The following is a 19,402-nucleotide window of genomic DNA, read 5'->3' as shown; positions in this document are numbered from 1 at the left end:
TTTCTGAAATAGCATTACGTGTGCAACACCACCCTCAACTTCCTGCTGTTCCAGAAAAGACCCCAGCTTCGCACGTTTATTTCCAAGGTAATGAAATTGCTCTCACAGAGATGAGGGACCTTGGAGAATTCCATGTGTTCAGAAAACCGAGGGAAATTTTCTTCTCAGTGGCTTCTTATTAAAGGAAAATAGAAGAAAACTTTTATTTATAGGTCAGGAGTGATTACATCTGAGTCATCACATTTTCTGTTGAGAGGTATATTTAGGAGGCATTTTAGTATTCTTATATTTTTCAGGAAACCAAGTTAATTGGCATTAATATCACCCATTGCTTCCTTCTTTCACTATGGCCACCTTTCTTTTTCTTCGCCTTTAGTGGTCTTCAGAAACCAAACTTTCTTGCACTGTGTCTCATTTTTGACTCATCACCCTTGTAGCCAGCTCACCCTTCTTTTCTTTGTTTTGTGACCACAGCCCTGGCTAACAGTGACTGTTAAACTTGCCGGTCGTTCACCTTCTCTCTGCTTTTTGGTATCACCAAACCCTCAGTACTTGGACAGAGTAGCTGGGTATCCATCTCTCATTTATTTCCTGTCCACGTGGAACAATGTCTGCTTTTCCAATATGGTGATTTGCTGTGTATCTTACATATTGTTTGAACAAGGAGAGAGGAGATGAATAATAATGGGGACTGGGCTCCAAATTTGGACCCTTGTAGAAAAATAGAAGCATTTCAAATGCAATTAATAACTTAAAAAAAAAAAAAACAAAAACAAAGACTGATCACGTTCCCTAAATGCGTCTTGGTGAACCATTTTACTTCTCACGCTTGAAAGCTGGCCTGAGGAAGACATCGGTGCTTAATTTCTGAGCAGTTTTGTGGTTCTGTGTTTATAAACAAACTCTCTTTCCCTCTCCTCTCCCTGTTTCCCAGTGGCCGTTCCCGCAGCAGCGCCCCCAGTGTGCCAGCCCAAGGGTGCCACTAACGGGCACTACCCGGCCCCACGCCTGTCCATCTCCTCCCGAGCCACGGTGGTAGCCAGGATGGAAGGCGCCCCCCAGGGGGGACTGCAGACCGTCATGAAGTGGAAAACCGTGGTTGCCATCTTCGTGGTGGTGGTGGTCTACCTTGTCACGGGTGGTCTCGTCTTCCGGGCTCTGGAGCAGCCCTTTGAGAGCAGCCAGAAGAATACCATCGCCTTGGAAAAGGCAGAGTTCCTGCGGGACCACATCTGTGTGAGCCCACAGGAGCTGGAGACATTGATCCAGGTGAGCAGGGCGGGAGTCAACCACAGAGCCACCTTTGGGGACAGAGGACAGCACCGATTTTGTCTTTCTGGTTCTGGGATTACCTGCCTTTGGTTATGATGCTCCTAATGGTCGGAGAGGACCTCTCTGGGGAGGTGACATTTGAGCTGAGACCTCAAAGAAACCGGAGAATAAGACATGTGACAATGTGGGGGCAGAGGGGCTATACGCAATGGCCCTGATGTAGGAGCAGGCTGTGACCTGCATCACCTGCTTTTGGATGTGGTGACCAGAAGCAACAGCAGGCAAAAGGCTGTGGGTTTCCAAATTCAAGTCCACCCATGTGCGCTGATTAACTTCCTGGTTCTGAAGTCTGCGTGAGCTGCTGGGGTAAGAGCGTGCCCTAGGAGCCAAAGAAAGAAGGCATTTTATTTTATTTATTTTATTTTATTTATTTTTTGAAAATAAAAAAAATTTTAATTGAATTTATTGGGGTAACATTAGTTAATAAAATTATATAGATTTCAGGTATACAATTCTATAATAATTCATCTGTATATTGTATTATTTGTTCACCACTCCAAGTCAAGTCTCCTTCCATCACCATTTATCCCCCCTAGACCCTCTTCTAGCTCCCCTGCCTCTTTCCCTCTGGTAATCATCATGCTATTATCTGTGTCTATGAGTTGTTTGTTTGTTTGTTTGTTTGTTGGCTTAATCCCTTCATCTTTTTCACCCCCACAATCCCCTTCCCCTCTGACAGCAGCCAGTCTGTTCTCTATCTATGAGTCTGTTTCTGTTTTGTTTGTTAGTTTATTTTGTTCACTAGATTCCACATATGCATGAAATCATGTGGTATTTGTCTTTCTCTGACCAGCTTATTACACTTAACATAATACTCTCTCCTCGTCCTTCCATGCTATCTCAAAGGGTAAGATTTTCTTCTTTTTTATGGCTGAATAGCATTCTGTTTGTAAATATACCACAGCTTTTTATCCATTCACCTACTGATGGGCACTTGGGCTGCTTCCAAATCTTGGCTATTGTAAATAACACTGCAATGAATGTAGGGGTGTGTATCCTATATAATAAAAGGCTAATATGCAAATTGACCAAATGGCAGAATGACCAGTCGCTATGACATGCACTGACCACCAGTGGGCAGACACTCAATGCAGGAGCTGCCCCCTGGTGGTCAGTGCGCTCCCACAGGGGAGTGGTCCTAAGCCGGCAGTCAGACATCCCCCGAGGGTTCCTGGACTACAAGAGGGTGTAGGCCAGGCTGAGCCCCACCCCCAAGTGCACGAACCTTGTGCACCAGGCCTCTAGTATTCTAATAAAGAAGGAGTTTTGAACAAGCTGGTATGCTTTAACCTGTCAAGATCAATGAAGATGGAGCAAAGAAAAAAGCCACCAGATGTGGAGCAGCCATTTTGGTGGATTTATGGGGATGAAATAATAAGGACATCAGTAATAATCAAGGTTGCTGTTTGTGAACACTTACTGTGTGCTAAGGCGCTTGCATACCCTGGATATTAAGGAAAAAGATCCATTAAAAAATGGAGGCAGAGAACTTGGGCTACCACCTGGAGAAGCAAGGTGATGAGAGCAGAGGGTGGAGGTGACCTTGGGAGTGGTGAACTGGGCTGGGAAGGGCTGTGGGGGAGCAGAGTCATCTAAGGTGGTATGATGGGAGGAAATGAAACAGGCGGCTGGAGAAGTCGGCAAAGAGAGAACTGAGTCCCAGGAGGAGGAAATGAAAATGGTTGGGAGCCCAGCTTGGAGGTGAGGGAGGATGGCTAGCTACCTCTGAGACTGAAGGTTGATTTCCTCTCCTACACACCCTCCTGAACCATGAGGAGTTGGTCATGGTGGAAGGTGGTGACATTTATGGAGGCCAGGTAGAGTCTCATCTTTCTGGAGGGTCTAAAGTTTGGAAGGCACAGGGTCTTAAAGGACAGCTTCCATGATTCCTTCTGCCTCTGGGATTATCTACATTAAATTCTAATGGCTACTACAATCCAGGATTCTGCAGGATTTGCAAATCTGGGCTGGCTTATTATTTATCCATTTCAAATTGCATTGATAGGAGAACAATTCTAAGGTCACTATGACCTGACATCTTCATAGTAATGGTATTCTTTTAAATTAGTTTTGATAATCTGACCTGACTCTTAAATAAATAAAAAATATTTTCCACCTGGGAATAATATGATATTATGCATATGCCCTGCAATTTTTATGTAAAAAAATAAAACTTTTAAATGCTAACATTCAAGGGCAATGTTTAATGTCACTCTTTCTTAGATGGTCTTCTCTTTTTGTTTTTCTTTCATGAGAAAATGCTACCAAATGTAGTGGTGACAGCATGTTCCAGATTTAAGGCCTTGGATGCCATAGGAATGGAGGAAATAATCATGGAATAGTTTCAACTAACAATGCAATTCCATGTTGTTGTTATATGTGGTGAGATCCTTTTTACTTAGTTACAATACATATAATAACCAAAAAGGTGGTCTGAATTGAGTCTACATTCATGCTTGAATTTTTCATCCTTAGTGAGATCTTGAGGAAAAGGATGATGTCTATCTTTGTATCCATGTATAGCCTATTCCTTGCTTTGCATCTAAGTATTACCCAATAGAGAAATGCTTTTGGAATGAGATATCACACTAGATCTATAACATTGGTGATGCTGCGAGATAAATGAGCTTATTCATGCATTTGTTTATTATTTCAGGATTAATTCTTTGGCTCTATCCTTTAAGAAAAGGCTCAGAGGCCAGAATGAAGGACAGGACCGGGGAGTGTAGAGGTTCTAATTCTGGTGCTGCCAACTAAGACTCATCCCAGGTTTTGAGCTGAGGGGTTTCTCTGTGAAATGAGGGGTGTGTGTGTGTGTGTGTGTGTGTGTGTGTCTGTCTGTGTGTGTGTCTGTCTTTAAGATCATTTTTATGACAATTGTAAAAGCTACCTTTTATTAGGCACCTGTTACGAGTTAGGCCCCTTATACCCATTATGTTATTTAATCTTTCCAACAACCCTCTAAGTTGGTATTACAATGCCCATTTTACAGATGAGGAAACTGGTGCTAAAAGAGGTTGGATAACTTTTCAATTGTCAATGGGGCAGAGCTGGTATTAAAGTGAGGTCTGTCTGATTCTACCTTGCCTCTTTTGGTGAGTCTTCAAGCCCTTAAGTAGGTCTTGCTTAGTCATAAGTTCCACTCTTTCTTAAACATTTGTTTTAGGTGAAATACTTTCTAGAATTTTAGCAGAGTCAAGAAACATTGGAGTTCCTTGCTCTATAACAGAAGCGTTTCTCTGTTTCTTTCCTCTACAGCCTTTGAGTGTCAGTCCTGGATAGGGGAACTTTAAGATCTCCATTTGCTGTGACTGAAGGATTTAAACTCGTTTTTCTCTCCAGTTTTTGTAGGCTAAGTAAGTTTAAATGCTGAGCCTGTATAAATTAAGACTCAAACATTATGGTTTGCCCTTCGCTTCACTTCATTGGATGAAAATGTCCACTCTTATAGACCAGGCAGCATTCTCTCATGTTATTCCTCTGAGCAGTACTGTATATGGTGTTCATAAGAAACACAGTATCTGGGAGGTTTTTCAGTGTGGTGTTTTCTAAGCTGGAAAATAGTATTATTGTATTTCTTAAGATTCTGAAAGAAGTGACTGATAGGTCGAAAATTAGGTTGATGGTATTTATCTGATAATACCAGTATTCTTGTCTGGATTGATTGATCTCCTCATACAACTAAGCTGGAAGGTGTTATTAAGGCTATTAGTAACAAATACAGAGTATCCAGAATAGCATAAACCCAAGGAAATTGCTAGATAGCTTAGAAGAGTCATTGCTGGGGAGGAATTTTCCAATGAATTGAACTACTTTATAGGGTACCATGGGACTCTGGAAGAGACTGACAGGTCATTGTCCCTGAAAGGTGAAGAAAGATGGATTGTTGTAGTGGATGAGACCATCTCATTCGTTCGTTCATTCATTCGTTTGTTCATTTGTTCTTTCGATCGTTCATTCGTGTATTCCTCAAATTGCTATTGAGCTTCTATGGTATCAAGTGACATGCTAGATATTGGGGATGGAAAAGATGAGAATAAGACACACCTTGAGGAAGTTACATACCTCTGTGTGATCTAGTTTATCAATAAAATGTGTCTAAAATCCTCCACCCTTTGGGTGTTGAGAGGATTAAATTCTATAATTCCTGCATAGAGCTTTGAATTGTGCTTGACACCTGGTGACTACTAAAAAAATGATAGCTATCGCAGCTGCTATTTGTATTATTATTCAAGTTGCTCGGAGTTCTAGGCAGTGGTTCTTAATGGGGAGGGGGTTGCCTCCAGGAGGCATCTGACAATTATGTCTGGAGATGTTTTTGGTTGTCCTAGCTGGGGAAGTACTATATCATTTAGGAGGCAGAGGCCAGTGATGCTGTCAAACTCTCAACCATGTACAGTATAGTCCCTCATCACCAAGAACTACCCAGACTAACATGTCAACAGGGTGAGAAATTCTGGAGGAAGAGTCATATAAACCAATCATTACAATTAATTGGCATGGAGCTTTTTGAAGTATGTGAAAAAATTGGAGCCCCAGTGAGGCACACAGGGGAGATTTTATGCCTATTTATCTCCTGTGATGATGGTCTTTTGTACCTATTTATAGATGAAGAAACTGAGGCAGCAGGAAGTGAACTTACATGCTCAAAGTCACATGGTTAGTAAGTGGAAGATCTTGGGCAGTATCTGTACTTGTATCTCAGGCTCTTAACCACCAAACATTTGAACAGAAATGTGGAATATGGGAGGGGTTCATTCAGTAGGCCATGGCGAAGGGCATCCCAAGGACATGTGTGGGCCTATGAAGGGTCTGCAAGTGGTCCTTGTGGCTTGAGCTGAGAGGTGTGGGAAGTGATGGTCTGGAGGCTGGAGACTGGGGTGGGCATTGGATTTGGGAGGTTCCCAGATAGCCTTGCTGAGGAGTTTAGTTTTTATGTTGTGGGAAGTGAGGCGTCACTGAAAGATTTAAGCAAAGTAGTGACATGATGGAAGTTTTCTGTTGGAAAGATAACTCTTTTAGCAATGGGGAAGTTCAGTTGGAGGAAGGAGAAATCAGAAGAAGAAAGATCAGTTAGAAAGATATTGCAACATCATAGATGAGAGATGCTAAGAGATAGAGACAGAGCCACATTTAAGATAATCTGAGAAAGTAAACTTGAAAACAACTCATTCCCTGTTCAGCAAAGATTTCTGGGTGTCTGCTCCGTTCTCCACATCCCTGTCCAAGCAGAGGCCATATAGGCAGCACAGCCTGGCAGTCAGCACCCAGACTGGAGCTAACCTTCCCAGTGATCTCTGCACTGTTCGTGGGCATTGTGACTTGGGGAGTCACCCTGGCCTCAGTTCCCCTTCCCTAATAACAGTGTTCACTTGTTAGGGTGCTCTGAGGATTAAACAAAAAAGCTCAGTTGCTTTTAGCTATGTGATTGCTACCAGGTATTTGTTAGGGAAGGCAGAAAAAGCAACCAGAAAGTCCCTGAGGAGTGGCATCCTGGGATTCTGCTAAGAGGAAAGAGAAGAAAGTGCCTGAAATGCCCTTTGGGACTTCAAATCCTAAATATTCTAATTGACCAATTTCCTCATTTTGCTTCTATAAAGTCCTCTTCACAGAAATCGCTCCCCTGAGTGCTGGGTTGGGCTGCTTCCTCCGAGCTGCAGTGTCTTGTGGCTCGAGCCCAGGGAAGCCACTTAGCAGTTTTCTATTCCATTTAGAGGGCTTACTCTGGCCACCTAGATAATCATGTTTGTGCTGAGCTTTGGTGGGGACACTCAGCCCCATATCTATCTGGTAGACCCTGGGCTGGCTCCGTTGATCTCTGTTCGTCCTGATGGTTCTCTGTGTGGTTTGAGACACAGTTTCAGGGAACCTCGGGGACCCAGAAGGCTCAGGCAGCCCCCAAGGAGCAGATCACCTGAAAAATGTGGTGGCCATTGATTTCAAGGTGTGACTGAGGGCAAGGGCCTTGTATCCTCTGAACCTGGCTTCCACATATCCCAGTGAGGCACGTGGATTTTCAAGTCTGTGCCCTGGGGCAAGCTACTTAACCAGAGCGGGGCCTCAGCTGGTCAGCCCATAGAGGGCACGTAAGACCCATTCATCTCTAGAATCTCACCCCTGAGACAAGTGAAGGAGTCTAGATGACTGTAACAGGGAAATCCCACAGAGCTGTTGTGATATTAAAAAATAGCTACCACTCATGGTGGTTTACTTTCCTCCAGGACTGTTCTAAGTGCTTCCGTCCTTGAACCCATTTAACCCTTGCAACAAGCTGATGGGTAGGTTCTGTCTTCATCATTTCATGTTATGGATTAGCAAATAAGTTCTAAGACATTAAGCAGTTTGCCCAAGTTAAGTGGGTAAACTGGGATTTCAGCCTTGGGGGCAGACCAGAGCCCATATGTCTAACCATTGTGTTATACCACTAACTTGTGTGACTAATGAGTGTTCACTACACTATGCCTGGGCCTTTTCCCAAAGCTTTTATTCCAAGGAAAAGACTGGAAGGAAAAGGAGGGATATTAGGGAAACCTGGGCTGTCTGACCTGGTACGTTGCACTCCTAATGTGGACTATTGCATTTTCAAAGAAGGGAGTGTCCAGGAGGGGGAGAAGTAGGGACACTAGAATCAGGTAGACCTGATCCCTTATCCCACTGAATGTCAGGCTCCACCTATGAAAGGACCAGATAGTCCCTCTCATTAGGAATACTGGAAAGAGTGAATGAGAGAACCCACATAAAGTGCCTGGCATTTAGGAAACAATTAAGAAACATTCGCCCTGTTCCATCTTTCTTCTTCAAGGTGAAGTCCAGGGAACAGAACTGAATAGACAATGATAAGCAGACCTGGAGTACTTGCATTTCTTTGGCAGTGGAATAAAGTAAACTGATTGTTTTTGAAGTCGCCTTTGCAGGGAACTTGATTTGATAGTCACGCCATCCCAAGAACTTCTTTGTCCGAAGTTCCCATGATGCTTTCCCATGCCACAATCGCTTATTCCCCTATCCCCAATACAGTTGTCTTAGAAACTCTGTCATGACTAGTCTCGGAGAAAGCAGTAGACATTCATCTTTTGCAATGCTCAAAGACAAAATCACGAGGCGGCTTCACTGACAGATGGGACAGGACGAATGCTTGTGTCTGTGTGGATAGGGATCTGTGATCTCCTTTCTCACGCTGTGAATTCTTTTCTTTTTTGTTAATATATTTTATTGATTTTTTTTTACAGAGAGGAAGGGAGAGGGATAGAGAGTTAGAAACATCAATGAGAGAGAAACATGGATCAGCTGCCTCCTGCACACCCGCTACTTGGGATGTGCCCGCAGCCAAGGTACATGCCCTTGACCGGAATCGAACCTGGGACCTTTCAGTCTGCAGGCCAACGCTCTATCCACTGAGCCAAACCGGTTTCGTCTCGCTGTGAATTCTTAAATGTTCAAAGACTTTGCATGTGGTCACATGGTGGTGGTTTCTCCAGGTAATCACCACATGGACAGGAGGGGAGTTTCATGGGGGTGGGTTCAGTGTAGGATGAGGTGCCCACCAGGGAGGACATGGGTTACATTCGCCTCTACATTTTAGACTCTGTTGGATAATCATCATTGTTCTCATCTGTCTCCTTCCTGTGACTTTGAGCTCTTTCAGGTTGAGTCTGTGTTTTTCATAGGTAGATCCTATGACGATGTGTAAGGTTTGAGGAATAAATGAATGAATGGGGCTTTCTAGATCTGTTTTGGAGACCAGGCACCCTTCAAGAAACCTTTCAAACCTTCAAGAAACCCAGCGGAACATGATTTTGTTTCTGTGCAACATGAGACCTCTCTTTCCACTCTGGTTGTCAAGAGTACGCCTTTCGAATCATCTTCCTGTCTCCTTCAGGCTGGAGAAGATTCCCTTGGTGTCTCCAGCCCTCAATGCTTACATGGTTAGAAATGTAAGGGTTTTAAGAAAAGTGTGACACCTGAGACACCCATTCATCAGCCTGTGGAAATCCTTGCCAGATAAGCTTTCTCCTTCCTGTTCTGGGTCCTCCCCTCTTCCCAGCAGCCTTTGTGCAGGAAGTTTAGGCCACAGCCCAGGAGGCAGGTGACCTCTGGTGAGTGGAGGTGTGGGTTCTTTCTGCCTCAGGACACAGCTCTGATGAGTTGAAGCGTCTCCTCCCAGCTATTGCCCTGAAGTCAGAGGCCTGCCCTTTCTCCAGCAAAGCCGACATGCAGAAGATTGTTCAATGCGGACAAGATTGGGCCTGTGGCTTCTTGCCTGTCTCTACAGGCCTCCACTTCATTATTATTATTATTGTTTTTATCCCTGGAGTTGTTGATTCCATCATTGTGTAGTGAAGAAGAGCTAAAGCTTTTAAGCCAGAAATTAAAGAGCTAATGGAAATTGGCGTGTCACTGGAAAAATTAGTTTGCAAATGAGAATTCAGTGTTCAAAAAAAACGCCCATAAAAATAAAACAAATCCCAGAAATGAATGCTACTGTGTTTACATCTATACATAAATGTGCACGTGTTTGCTCCTTTTTTTAGAGTGAAGCGAGAATCTCTTTTAGCAAGATTTTGATGGTGTGTGGCTGGTACAATTACTTCCATTCCTTGTAATCAAATGTATTCATTTAGATAGCTAATATTTACTGAATGCCTGTCCTAAAGCAGGTGCTGTGTTAGGCTCTAGTGATCAGAAAAACATAGCAAAAGGTGCAAGATGCCTATTTCCTGTCCCTCAGAACTTTTGTCTAGTGTCAATAGTGTCCCTAGCTACATTTGCATGGTGTTTACTGTGGCCAGGCTCTGCTCTACATGCTATCTGTATTTTAAGTCATTTAATCTTTACATTGATCCTTTGAGGTAGGGGTAAGCAGCCAAGGAACAGATAAACTAAATAACCTGCCCAAGCATAAGTGAGAAGTAAAAGTGGGATCTGGACTCAGGCTCCAGAATCCATATTTTTAACCACAAGGCTCTATTCTTGTTTGGGGAGACCAACTTGGCTTGAGTGGCTAGTTCGAGCCCAGTGTGATTGGGGCTGTGCACAGAGCAGGAGTCTGATTCAACCTATGGGACCCCCAAAAGGAACTCCATTCACCTGTGACCAGACCAGAGTATAATGATTACCTGTTGGCTGTGCTCTAGAGGGGTGTGGCTTTTCACCTTCACGCCAGGTGTTGAGGCTGGGTCAATACAGTCTCTTTAAAACTAAAGTACATGAGGGATCACTCAGGTCTGCATCAGTCTATATGGAAAGCATATCTTTTCTTTTCTCCTCAGTGAAAATGGGCAGAAGGGATGAAAAGCTTGCTGATGCAGGTTAGCTCCACTGAGTAAATGAGGGTGTTGTCTTTTGTTCTTTGAAAAATGAGGACCAGAAGTATAAATTCATTTTCTCAGGTGGGGGAAGGTGACATAACAGATGAGCTTTAGAAAAATGGTTGCAAGCTGGGCAGACAGATGTCTGTGGGAGAGAGGGGAAGGCCAGAGCCAAGAGAGTGGACTTGCATCCAGTCCCCACTCTGGCGCTCACTAACTACTGCAGGAGTGGGCAAGTGACTTCTGTCTCTGTTGTCTCGTTTAGAAAATGGGAACAATAATAGGATTTATTATCACGGGAGTTTTTGTGAGGACTGACTAAGATAAGAAGGCACATTGCAAATGCTGGCAACTATGATTATTTCGAAGAAAATTCTAGAACTGTCTTTAAAGCTTCTGGGTCTTCACTTCTGTGTCTGCCCCCACATCAAATATTGATCATCAGAGAGATGGTGACAGTAGGCGCTGACATTCTCCAAGGGTGCAGAGGAAATGAAATATTAATTTGAGATTAATATTGAACACTCAAGAGCAAGAAAGAGTTTCAATAAACAGCTACAATAAAACAAGGTAGCAAAAGCATCTTTTTTTGTCAAGATTTTAGTAATCAATTAAAGTTCAGACTCTCTCCAATGCAGCAGCAATGGCAGGAATGGTGATCTTTGAGTTAGCCCACGCTGCAATGAACAGGAATTCCTGTAGCTGCTTTTGTAGCCCAGAAATTGGCTAGACTCATCTTTGATAGGAATCATCTCAAGTGCAGAGACAGCAGGGCGTACATCATGCACTCTCCTCAGAACCAGGCTGATTTTTCAGCACCATTCTGCGAATTTGTTATGGAGTCTGTAGAGGTTGAGTCCAAACTGGGATGAACGGTGACAATGGGAAAGTTTATTGACCTATCAGACCATATATTCTCACTTCCTTATAATAGACTTGATAATTTCCTCATGGCTTAAAAATTTCTTCTTTCATCCTTCCACGTAGTCAAAGAGAGAGAAACTTAATTTTCCCTTGTTATGCACAATTTGGGCGGTGAAGGAGCTCCCCCAAATACGGCTGGATAATGTTTAGATAGATTAGTCATGAGTATAGGGGCTGATGAGTTGAGTTTTAGAACATTTCACCCCCAAAGAGTTAACTGGTGGTAATAAGGAAAGCAAGCCTGTCTAAAGATCATTGGCTTTGAATGTGTGGTCCAGAAACCTTGAGTTTCTTCCTCTCATATTCTCCAAACAGATTTCCTACTCATCCTGTCCACTCTGCAGCTGGGCTCTACTGTAGACTCATAACCAGGCTGTGAAGTTCTGATGAAAGCCTGCTTCCTGGCTCCCCAAGGGACCTGATGAAAGGCTAATATTTACATATAACTGATACTTAGGACAGCAGAAAAATAAACACCATCATAATACTCACTGTGGCCCTGAAGTTGCCTTTCTCTTTGCTTGTCTATGGCCTGGATTTATTTTTTGAGCATTTTTTTGTGGGAGCCTCTGAGGTGGTATGGCCGTATGATGCGCAGTCCACTCCGGCCAGCCCCAGCCTGACTACCACATAGGTCATCTGCCTGGGTGGGAGGCAAAGACACATGGGCGTCAATGCCCTTTCCCTTCTCCCTTCACCTCTCATAGATACTGGAGTTGCCCAGCCTGGGTGGGAGCCAGCCTGCTCTCCCCAGAGGGTCTGAGATGGGGAGAAAGAAGAGCACAGAGGGTGGAGAGAAGCTGCCTTCCCAGCATTTAGGATGGCCATCTTCCTGTTGACAATTCTAATAGTGTCCACAAGCTGTGTGACCACGGGTAAGGTACTATGCTAGTCCAAGTTCATGTGTCTCATGAGGATGCTAGCCATGCCCATCTCGAGGGGTCATCATGTGGGTTAACTGAGTAAGCCTGTGTACTAGTAAGGGCTCAGAAAGTATTCTTGTAATATTGCTAATATTATTATACTAGAGGCCCAGCACACGAAATTGTGCACGCGTAGCTTGCCGCTGCTTGCCACCACAAGCCGCCCTGCCCGCCCACAGTCGCAAGCCGCTCTGCCCACTAACATGAGCTGCTGCTCATGGGCCGGGGGGCGGGGGGGACGGGAACCAAGAGGTGGTCAATGCACCTCATGGTGACTGGTTGAGCAGTCGTTCCGGTCATTACGCTTATGGTCCCTGGCCTTTTATTATATAGGATATGAAATGACAATGCACACTGTCCAAAATCAAATACACTTTTTTTTTTTTTAATCCCTGCTGGAAGGTCCCTCATTTTATAGATGAGGAAACTGAGGCTCAGAGAAGTTGAGTAACTTGCATGGTCTCAACACAAGTTGCTTCCATGCTCTACCTCTTCGCACTGAAGCAAAGACTTCTTGGAATCAGCCCCAGAAGTGCCTTGCTGGAGTGAGTCCAGACTTTCTCTCTGACACCCTCCCACTGCTGTTTGAAATATTATTATTTTTAATCATTTTTTGTTTTTAATTACAACTGACATATGTTATTATATTGGTTTCAGGTGTACATCCCAGTGATTAGACATTACATAACTTACTAAGTGATCATCCCAATAAATCTCCCACCCATCTGACACCATACATTATTACAATATTATTGGCTATATTCCCTGTGCTGTACTTTACAACCCCATGACTATTCTGTAACAACCAATTTGTACTTCTTAATCCCTTCACCCTTTTCACCCATCCCCTTTACCTGCTTCCCATCTGGCAACCATCAAAATGGTTCTCTGTATCTATGAGTCTATTTCTGTTCTGCTTGTTCACTTATTTTGTTTTTAGTATTCATTGCCATTTTATTGTTAATATATTTTTTATTTTTTTTCTTCTTAAAGAAAACCTTTTTAACATTTTATATAATACTGGTTTGGTGTTATGAACAAAAGCTATCATTTAGAATCAAAGGACAGATAAAGAACTTCCCAGACAAGAAAAAAATACAGGAGTTCATTACCACCAAACCTGTTTGAAATAGTATGATGTGGCCTTTTAAAGTGCAGAGACAGCAGGGCGTACATCCTATACTCTCCTCAGGACCATGCTGGTGGATGTGAAAGTGCCCCTCCCCCCACACCAGGATATTCACTTTTGCTTCAGTGAAATATTTATGTGAGAAACACTTCTGAAGCAAGAGAAATAAAAAGCAACTGTGGCAACCAAATTAATACCATCCTTCCACTTCCTACCCGAGGCCCTTCCTACCCCGTTTGTAAGGAGGTAGAAGGATGCTGCCGGGGTTTTGCATTATTAGGGGCATTTTTGAGTTGAATGCATGTGCCTTTGTCCGCCTCTTAGGGTCTGTGGCTCTCCTTCTATCCATTAATGGCTGAAAGAAAGCTCACATTTAATACATTTATGAAGCCACCTTCACAGCCACCCCATCATCCTGCCTCAACCCCTGGCTAGCTGTCTACTCCATAAATCCCTTTGCCGACTGGGACTAAGAATACTGTACACACAGAGCCACCTTTGTGCCCTCCGATGAGGGGTCTTTTCATTTCATCCCAGTGGTGTGAGCTATGAAAAAGGTGGCCATACATGCTGGGTTGCACCTGCCCTGTGGTCCCAACATGATTATGAACAGAGCCGCCTTGTACTCTACAAGCACCCTCAACTGAGCCATAAATCAAATGATCACCCTCACCATCAGTGTGCACCCATCGGTGGCATTCTTTAGCCAGCCTCACACAAGCTGAGTGATGATTGCACAGCTTTCTTTTTGGTGCCACATAAGGAAACAGATGATCTCACCGAGTACACAGATCATAGGAGAAAAGCCACAGACAGTTAGTGGTCCCCTGTGGGTCATTGTTCATCTCCGTGTCGAGCTAGCACTCATGATGATGTCTCACGTCATCCAGAGAGTGATTTACGCAGCCAGGCTTCGAATTGTGGGATTACAGCACCAGGGACAGCTGGGAGGGAGAGGGGGGTCCAAGTGGTTGTTACCCCTGTCACTCTTCCTTCACATCAACCTCAGGCCTGCCTCACTTGGGAGAGGCGGCAGTTTCTGTTATACCTTCCAGGTGGTCCTAAAGCATAGGGGTAGTGGGGGGAGAATGGAGGGGGAGAGTTTTGGTTGATCTTTAAGCCAAACAGTACACAGCTCAGTTACCTCATTTCACTATCTGTGTGCTCAGACATTTCTAATGGGCTGGCTTATCTTTGCTTTTGCAGCCTGAATGCAGAGAGGGAGGCAGAGCAGGGGAGAAGCAAATTCAAAGCAAATACATTTAATTTTAAAATGTTTTCTTGAGTTCAAACGATTAAGCTCATTTGAAAATCTTTTAGAAGATGATTAAAGTTAGAACTATGAACTCAATCAGAAATATTCTTATTGCACTAAAAATGATGCTATTAATTCAAGTGATAACAGTTGTTTGTGCTGGGTTTTCCCTGTATGTACATAACCCAAGCGTGCTTATTCGTTTTCATGCTGGTGGTTTGTTGGAGTCTTTCTGACTCATCGGATCTAGATAGAGTCAAACCTCATTCCCGGGACTAGGGATTGTATAAAGCCTTAGCAAGAGCTCAGTGACTCACTGAAGGGCTTATCTTTCTCCTTCTTCCTTCTGGTTCTAAATCACACTCTGGCCCCACTGTGCCTATAACAATGTTATATTTAATTTCCACAAAACCTCTTCCCAAAGGCATTTGGCTGTAGACCCACTTTACTGAAGACTTGGGGGAGCGAGAGAGGAATTTACATCATAGATAAAGCAAGTTAAAGTTGGATACTGGCAAAAATCCTGGGCAGCCCTGGCTGGCGTGGCTCAGTTGGCTGAGCGTCGTCCCATGCACCGAGGGGTCACGCCTTCAATTTCCAGTCAAGGCATATACCCAGGTTTGGGGTTCAATCCCCAGTCAATGTGTGTACAAGGGGCAGCCAATCCATGTTTCTCATATCTGTGTGTCTCCCTCTTCCTTCCTCTCTCTCTAAAATAAAAAAAAAATTAAGTCCTGGGCAATGCTGGAACTGACCTGGAACCTCCCACAAGTCAATTGACTCCCCTTTCTTTTTCCTTCCTCCCTTTCAGGGATTATTCTCTCTTTCTTCTGTTCCCTCCCTCTCAGGGTATAAAAATCAACCTGTCCCATTTTTTTTTAATTTAATTTTTAATGCAACACAGTTAAGCTGTTACCAGCTCCAAGAGCCAAATAAGATTTGGTGCTTCCACTTCAAGGAATTCATCTAATTAGAATTGATCCCTTGGGAGGTCCCTTCTGCCTAAACTCTTAGACGATGGCAGTCCTTCCCCGTCATCTCTGTCTGGAGGCCAGCATGGCTGTGGGAGCGGAGTGTGTTCTGGGTACCACATGCAAAGGAAAAGGCAAAACCATGGCTTGGGCCCAGTCAGGTTTTGAATCCTGACTTCTCTACTTCCTGGCTGTGACACCTAGGGTAGTGGTCGGCAAACTCATTAGTCAACAGAGGCAAATATCAACAGTACAATGATTGAAATTTCTTTTGAGAGCCAAATTTTTTAAACTTAAACTTCTTCTAATGCCACTTCTTCAAAATATACTCGCCCAGGCCGTGGTATTTTGTGGAAGAGCCACACTCAAGGGGCCAAAGAGCCACATGTGGCTCGTGAGCCACAGTTTGCCGACCACCGACCTAGGGTAAGTTACTTAACTTTTCTGAGCCTGTTTTCTTACCACTGAAATGGGAGATAATTTTACTTTTCTGCAAGTTCTAGAAAGGATAACATTGAATAACACACAAATAGTGCAAAGGATAAAATGACATCACACTTCTATAGTACCTGGCTCCATGCAAACACTCAACAAATGTTAGTTTCTTTTCCTTTCAACTGATACTTTCCTTAAAGTATTTATAAACTAGGGGCCCAGTGCACAAATTTGTGCACTTTGAAAGGAACTGTGGGCCACGAGTCTGTGGTGGGCACAAGGGCGGGTCTTGGCCCATCCTCCACGCCCCTGCCTGGCCCCTCCCTCTGTGGCCCGGTCCCATCTGCTGACAGCCCGGCTCCCACCGCCACTGCTCCCACATGCTGACGGTGGAGCAAGCCCTGCTCTCATCCGCTACAGTGTGGAGCTATTGGGGCTGCCACCAGCAGTGGATGCAAGCAGGGCCGGCACCGTCAGTGGGTGCAAGTGGCAGCTTCTGCCCCCATCACTCATCAGGAGGAGGGGGAGGTGGAGAAGCCCTCGGGGGGGTGATTGGGCTGGCAGCCACTGCTCGCACCCGCTGATGGTGCCAAGCAGTCGGGACCAGGGCTGGCGCCAGCAGCAGGTGTGAATGAGGCCGGTGCTGGCAGTGGGTGCGAGTGCCAGGCAGGACCACAGCACACGGGAGCAAAGACTTTTCAGTAACCACCAGAGGCTCGCCCCTATGACAGCGACCAGCACCCTGCCTGGGTCTGATGCCCCCGCTCACCTGCTCCACCATCCCAGCACGGCCGACACCTGCCATGTTTCACTTGCGGCCCCTGGTGGTCAGCGCATGTCATAGCAACCAGTTGTTCAGTTGTTCCGCCATTCGATCTATTTGCATATTAGGGTTTTATATATATAGATTGCATTTATAAGTACTTTACATTATTCGTTTATAAATTGCATAATTCAGGGGAGAAAAACAAGACTGAAAAGGAATCCGGATTTTTTTTTTTTTTTATGAAACAAATAATCCTCTCTGCTTATCTTTGCTGCAAATCTGTATTTTTATATGCAGCACAGGGTCTGCTTATGATGTTTGTATGCAATACTCAGCACAGGGAGACTTGGTTGAAACCAAGCTCTCTTTGCAGCTTCATAGAAGTTGGAAATGTTAGTTATTGATGGCGTGATGTGAGGTCACCTAAGTGCCTGAGACCCAGAGCTGCTCCTGAGGTATTATGCCCAGGTGGGCCCATCAGCGCTGAATAGATAATGAGGAGATAAACACTAGTTAGGGCCTGTTGCCTGGTCCGGTGGCACTCACAGCATAGGGAAAATGGATATCTTATTAGCAGAAAGGGCTCGCCATCTGTCTTTTCTCTACAGCAGAACAGAGCAGAGCCCCTGATGATTGTTGTCAATTAGGCCGATTTAAACCATCGGCAAAGACAGCCTGTATGCACCCCATGCAGCTGGATTTTAAATTCTGGGGTGCCAGGGTTAATGTTAGAAACAGTGGCCAGCATAGTATTTCGTGTTCTTAAAGAAAGGGAAGAATCAACTAAAGATTTAACAAAAGGGGATTTTTTTTCTATTGTCCAGTCAGTCGTCCAGGGGCCAGCCAGATCCAGCCCACGGCCTGTTTTTGTGCAACATGTGAACTAAGAATGGTCTTTGCATATTTAAGGGTTTGTAAAAGGAAAGGATAAATATGCCCCAAAAGCCTAAAATATTTATTATCTAGAGCTTTGTGAAAAACGGTTGCTGATCCCTGGTCTAGAGAGTTTGAAATATCCCAGATTCATAAAGGCAACATATATGGGTGATTCGCTTTTTCACTTGTGATCTGATTTTGTGGCAACCATGTCTGTTTTAACAAAGCTTAAAAGGCATTATTTAAGGATAAATACAGGGTGTCCCCCAAAAATGTATACCCACTTTAATAGCTGTTAGCTCAATTTTGAAAATGAAATGTATTTTAATAAACACTGCCGTTATAATTATTCAAAGTGTGTGTATACATTTTCAGGACACCCAATATAATCACATGTCAATATTATGTCTTGGGGAAGGCCTAGGGTGGGGCGGGGGTTGGTTGGAAGGGGGGCAAAAAGGGAGAAAATGGGAGACATCTGTAATACTGTCACATATAAATATATTAAATATATATATTTAATTGCATCTTGTAGGCTCCACCTGGGTTATTCCAGGAACAGGATCTCTAGTTGTTCTAGAAGTTGCTCTATGTCACCTCCCTCTGCAACTGCCACCTGTCCCTTCCTCGCCCCAGCTCACCTGTTTGCTCTTCCTCCCTGCTCCCCCCTCTCCTCTGGCCTGAAAGGGGTTGGCCAGGTCCAGCTTAGAAGGGCTGCTGAGAGATCTTCACTTTATTCTGCACATACCTCCCGGAAAAAGCAGACCCGGATTAGACCCTGAAGTATGAGCACGCTCGGGGAGGGCGTGGGCAAAGGCCCAGGAGTGTGAGGGTCTGTCTCATGGAGTGTCCTGCCCGGGCTGGAGGATTTAGTAGTATCATCAATGTGGCCAATTTGGGGGGAATTTTAAGGTGTGTGGGATTCCAAATCCAGTGGGTCCGTAAGGAGTCACTGCTGTTTATTTTTTAAAGGAGCAATATGTGTCTGTGTGTTGGGGGGACAGTGAAATGATATTGGCTGTTAGTTAAACCCTGACTCGGTGGAGGGCATTGAGATAAGTGCATTACGTGGGACCATTTCATTTAATTCTCCCCACCAGTGTGTGGGGAAGGTATTATCATCCCCAGTTTTCAAAGGAGGAGAGTTAGGCTTAGAGAGGTTAGAGTAGCTTCCGCAAGGTTCTGAAGTTAGTAAGAGGCAGAGCCAGGGTAGGCTGAGCTAGTAGCCCAAGTTCTTGCCTCCTGTGCTCCTGAAACAAGCTCATTGTAAGACATTCTAACAAACAGAAAAGAGTCAAAAGCAGCAGAAAGCCCGTCTTTCAGGAATGACCACTTTGGGTAACAATCTTTAGACAACCCTTCTATGCCTTTGCAAAGCAATATGCATGCAATTTACATAACCCAGGGCAGGATTGCATAAACCTGTGCCTACAAATTTTACACAAATGGCACCGTTACTCTATACCCTAACTTTGCCCCACTT

The 19,402-nt window shown here is 44.3% G+C and overlaps 1 protein-coding gene across 1 annotated transcript in view; it reads left to right on the top strand.

Moving 5' to 3' along the window:
* Window positions 1–19,402, top strand: part of KCNK10 (potassium two pore domain channel subfamily K member 10) — a 105,326-nt gene that overhangs the window by 42,886 nt on the left and 43,038 nt on the right. The window contains exon 2 of the mRNA XM_008148400.3: window positions 935–1,269. Coding sequence (XP_008146622.2) covers window positions 935–1,269 — 335 coding nt within the window. The remainder of the gene's footprint in view (window positions 1–934; window positions 1,270–19,402) is intronic.

The sequence above is a fragment of the Eptesicus fuscus genome, chromosome 5 (genome assembly GCF_027574615.1).
Source record: "Eptesicus fuscus isolate TK198812 chromosome 5, DD_ASM_mEF_20220401, whole genome shotgun sequence".
In the NCBI taxonomy this organism is placed as follows: domain Eukaryota; kingdom Metazoa; phylum Chordata; class Mammalia; order Chiroptera; family Vespertilionidae; genus Eptesicus; species Eptesicus fuscus.
This window is presented reverse-complemented; position numbering and strand designations above follow the sequence as displayed.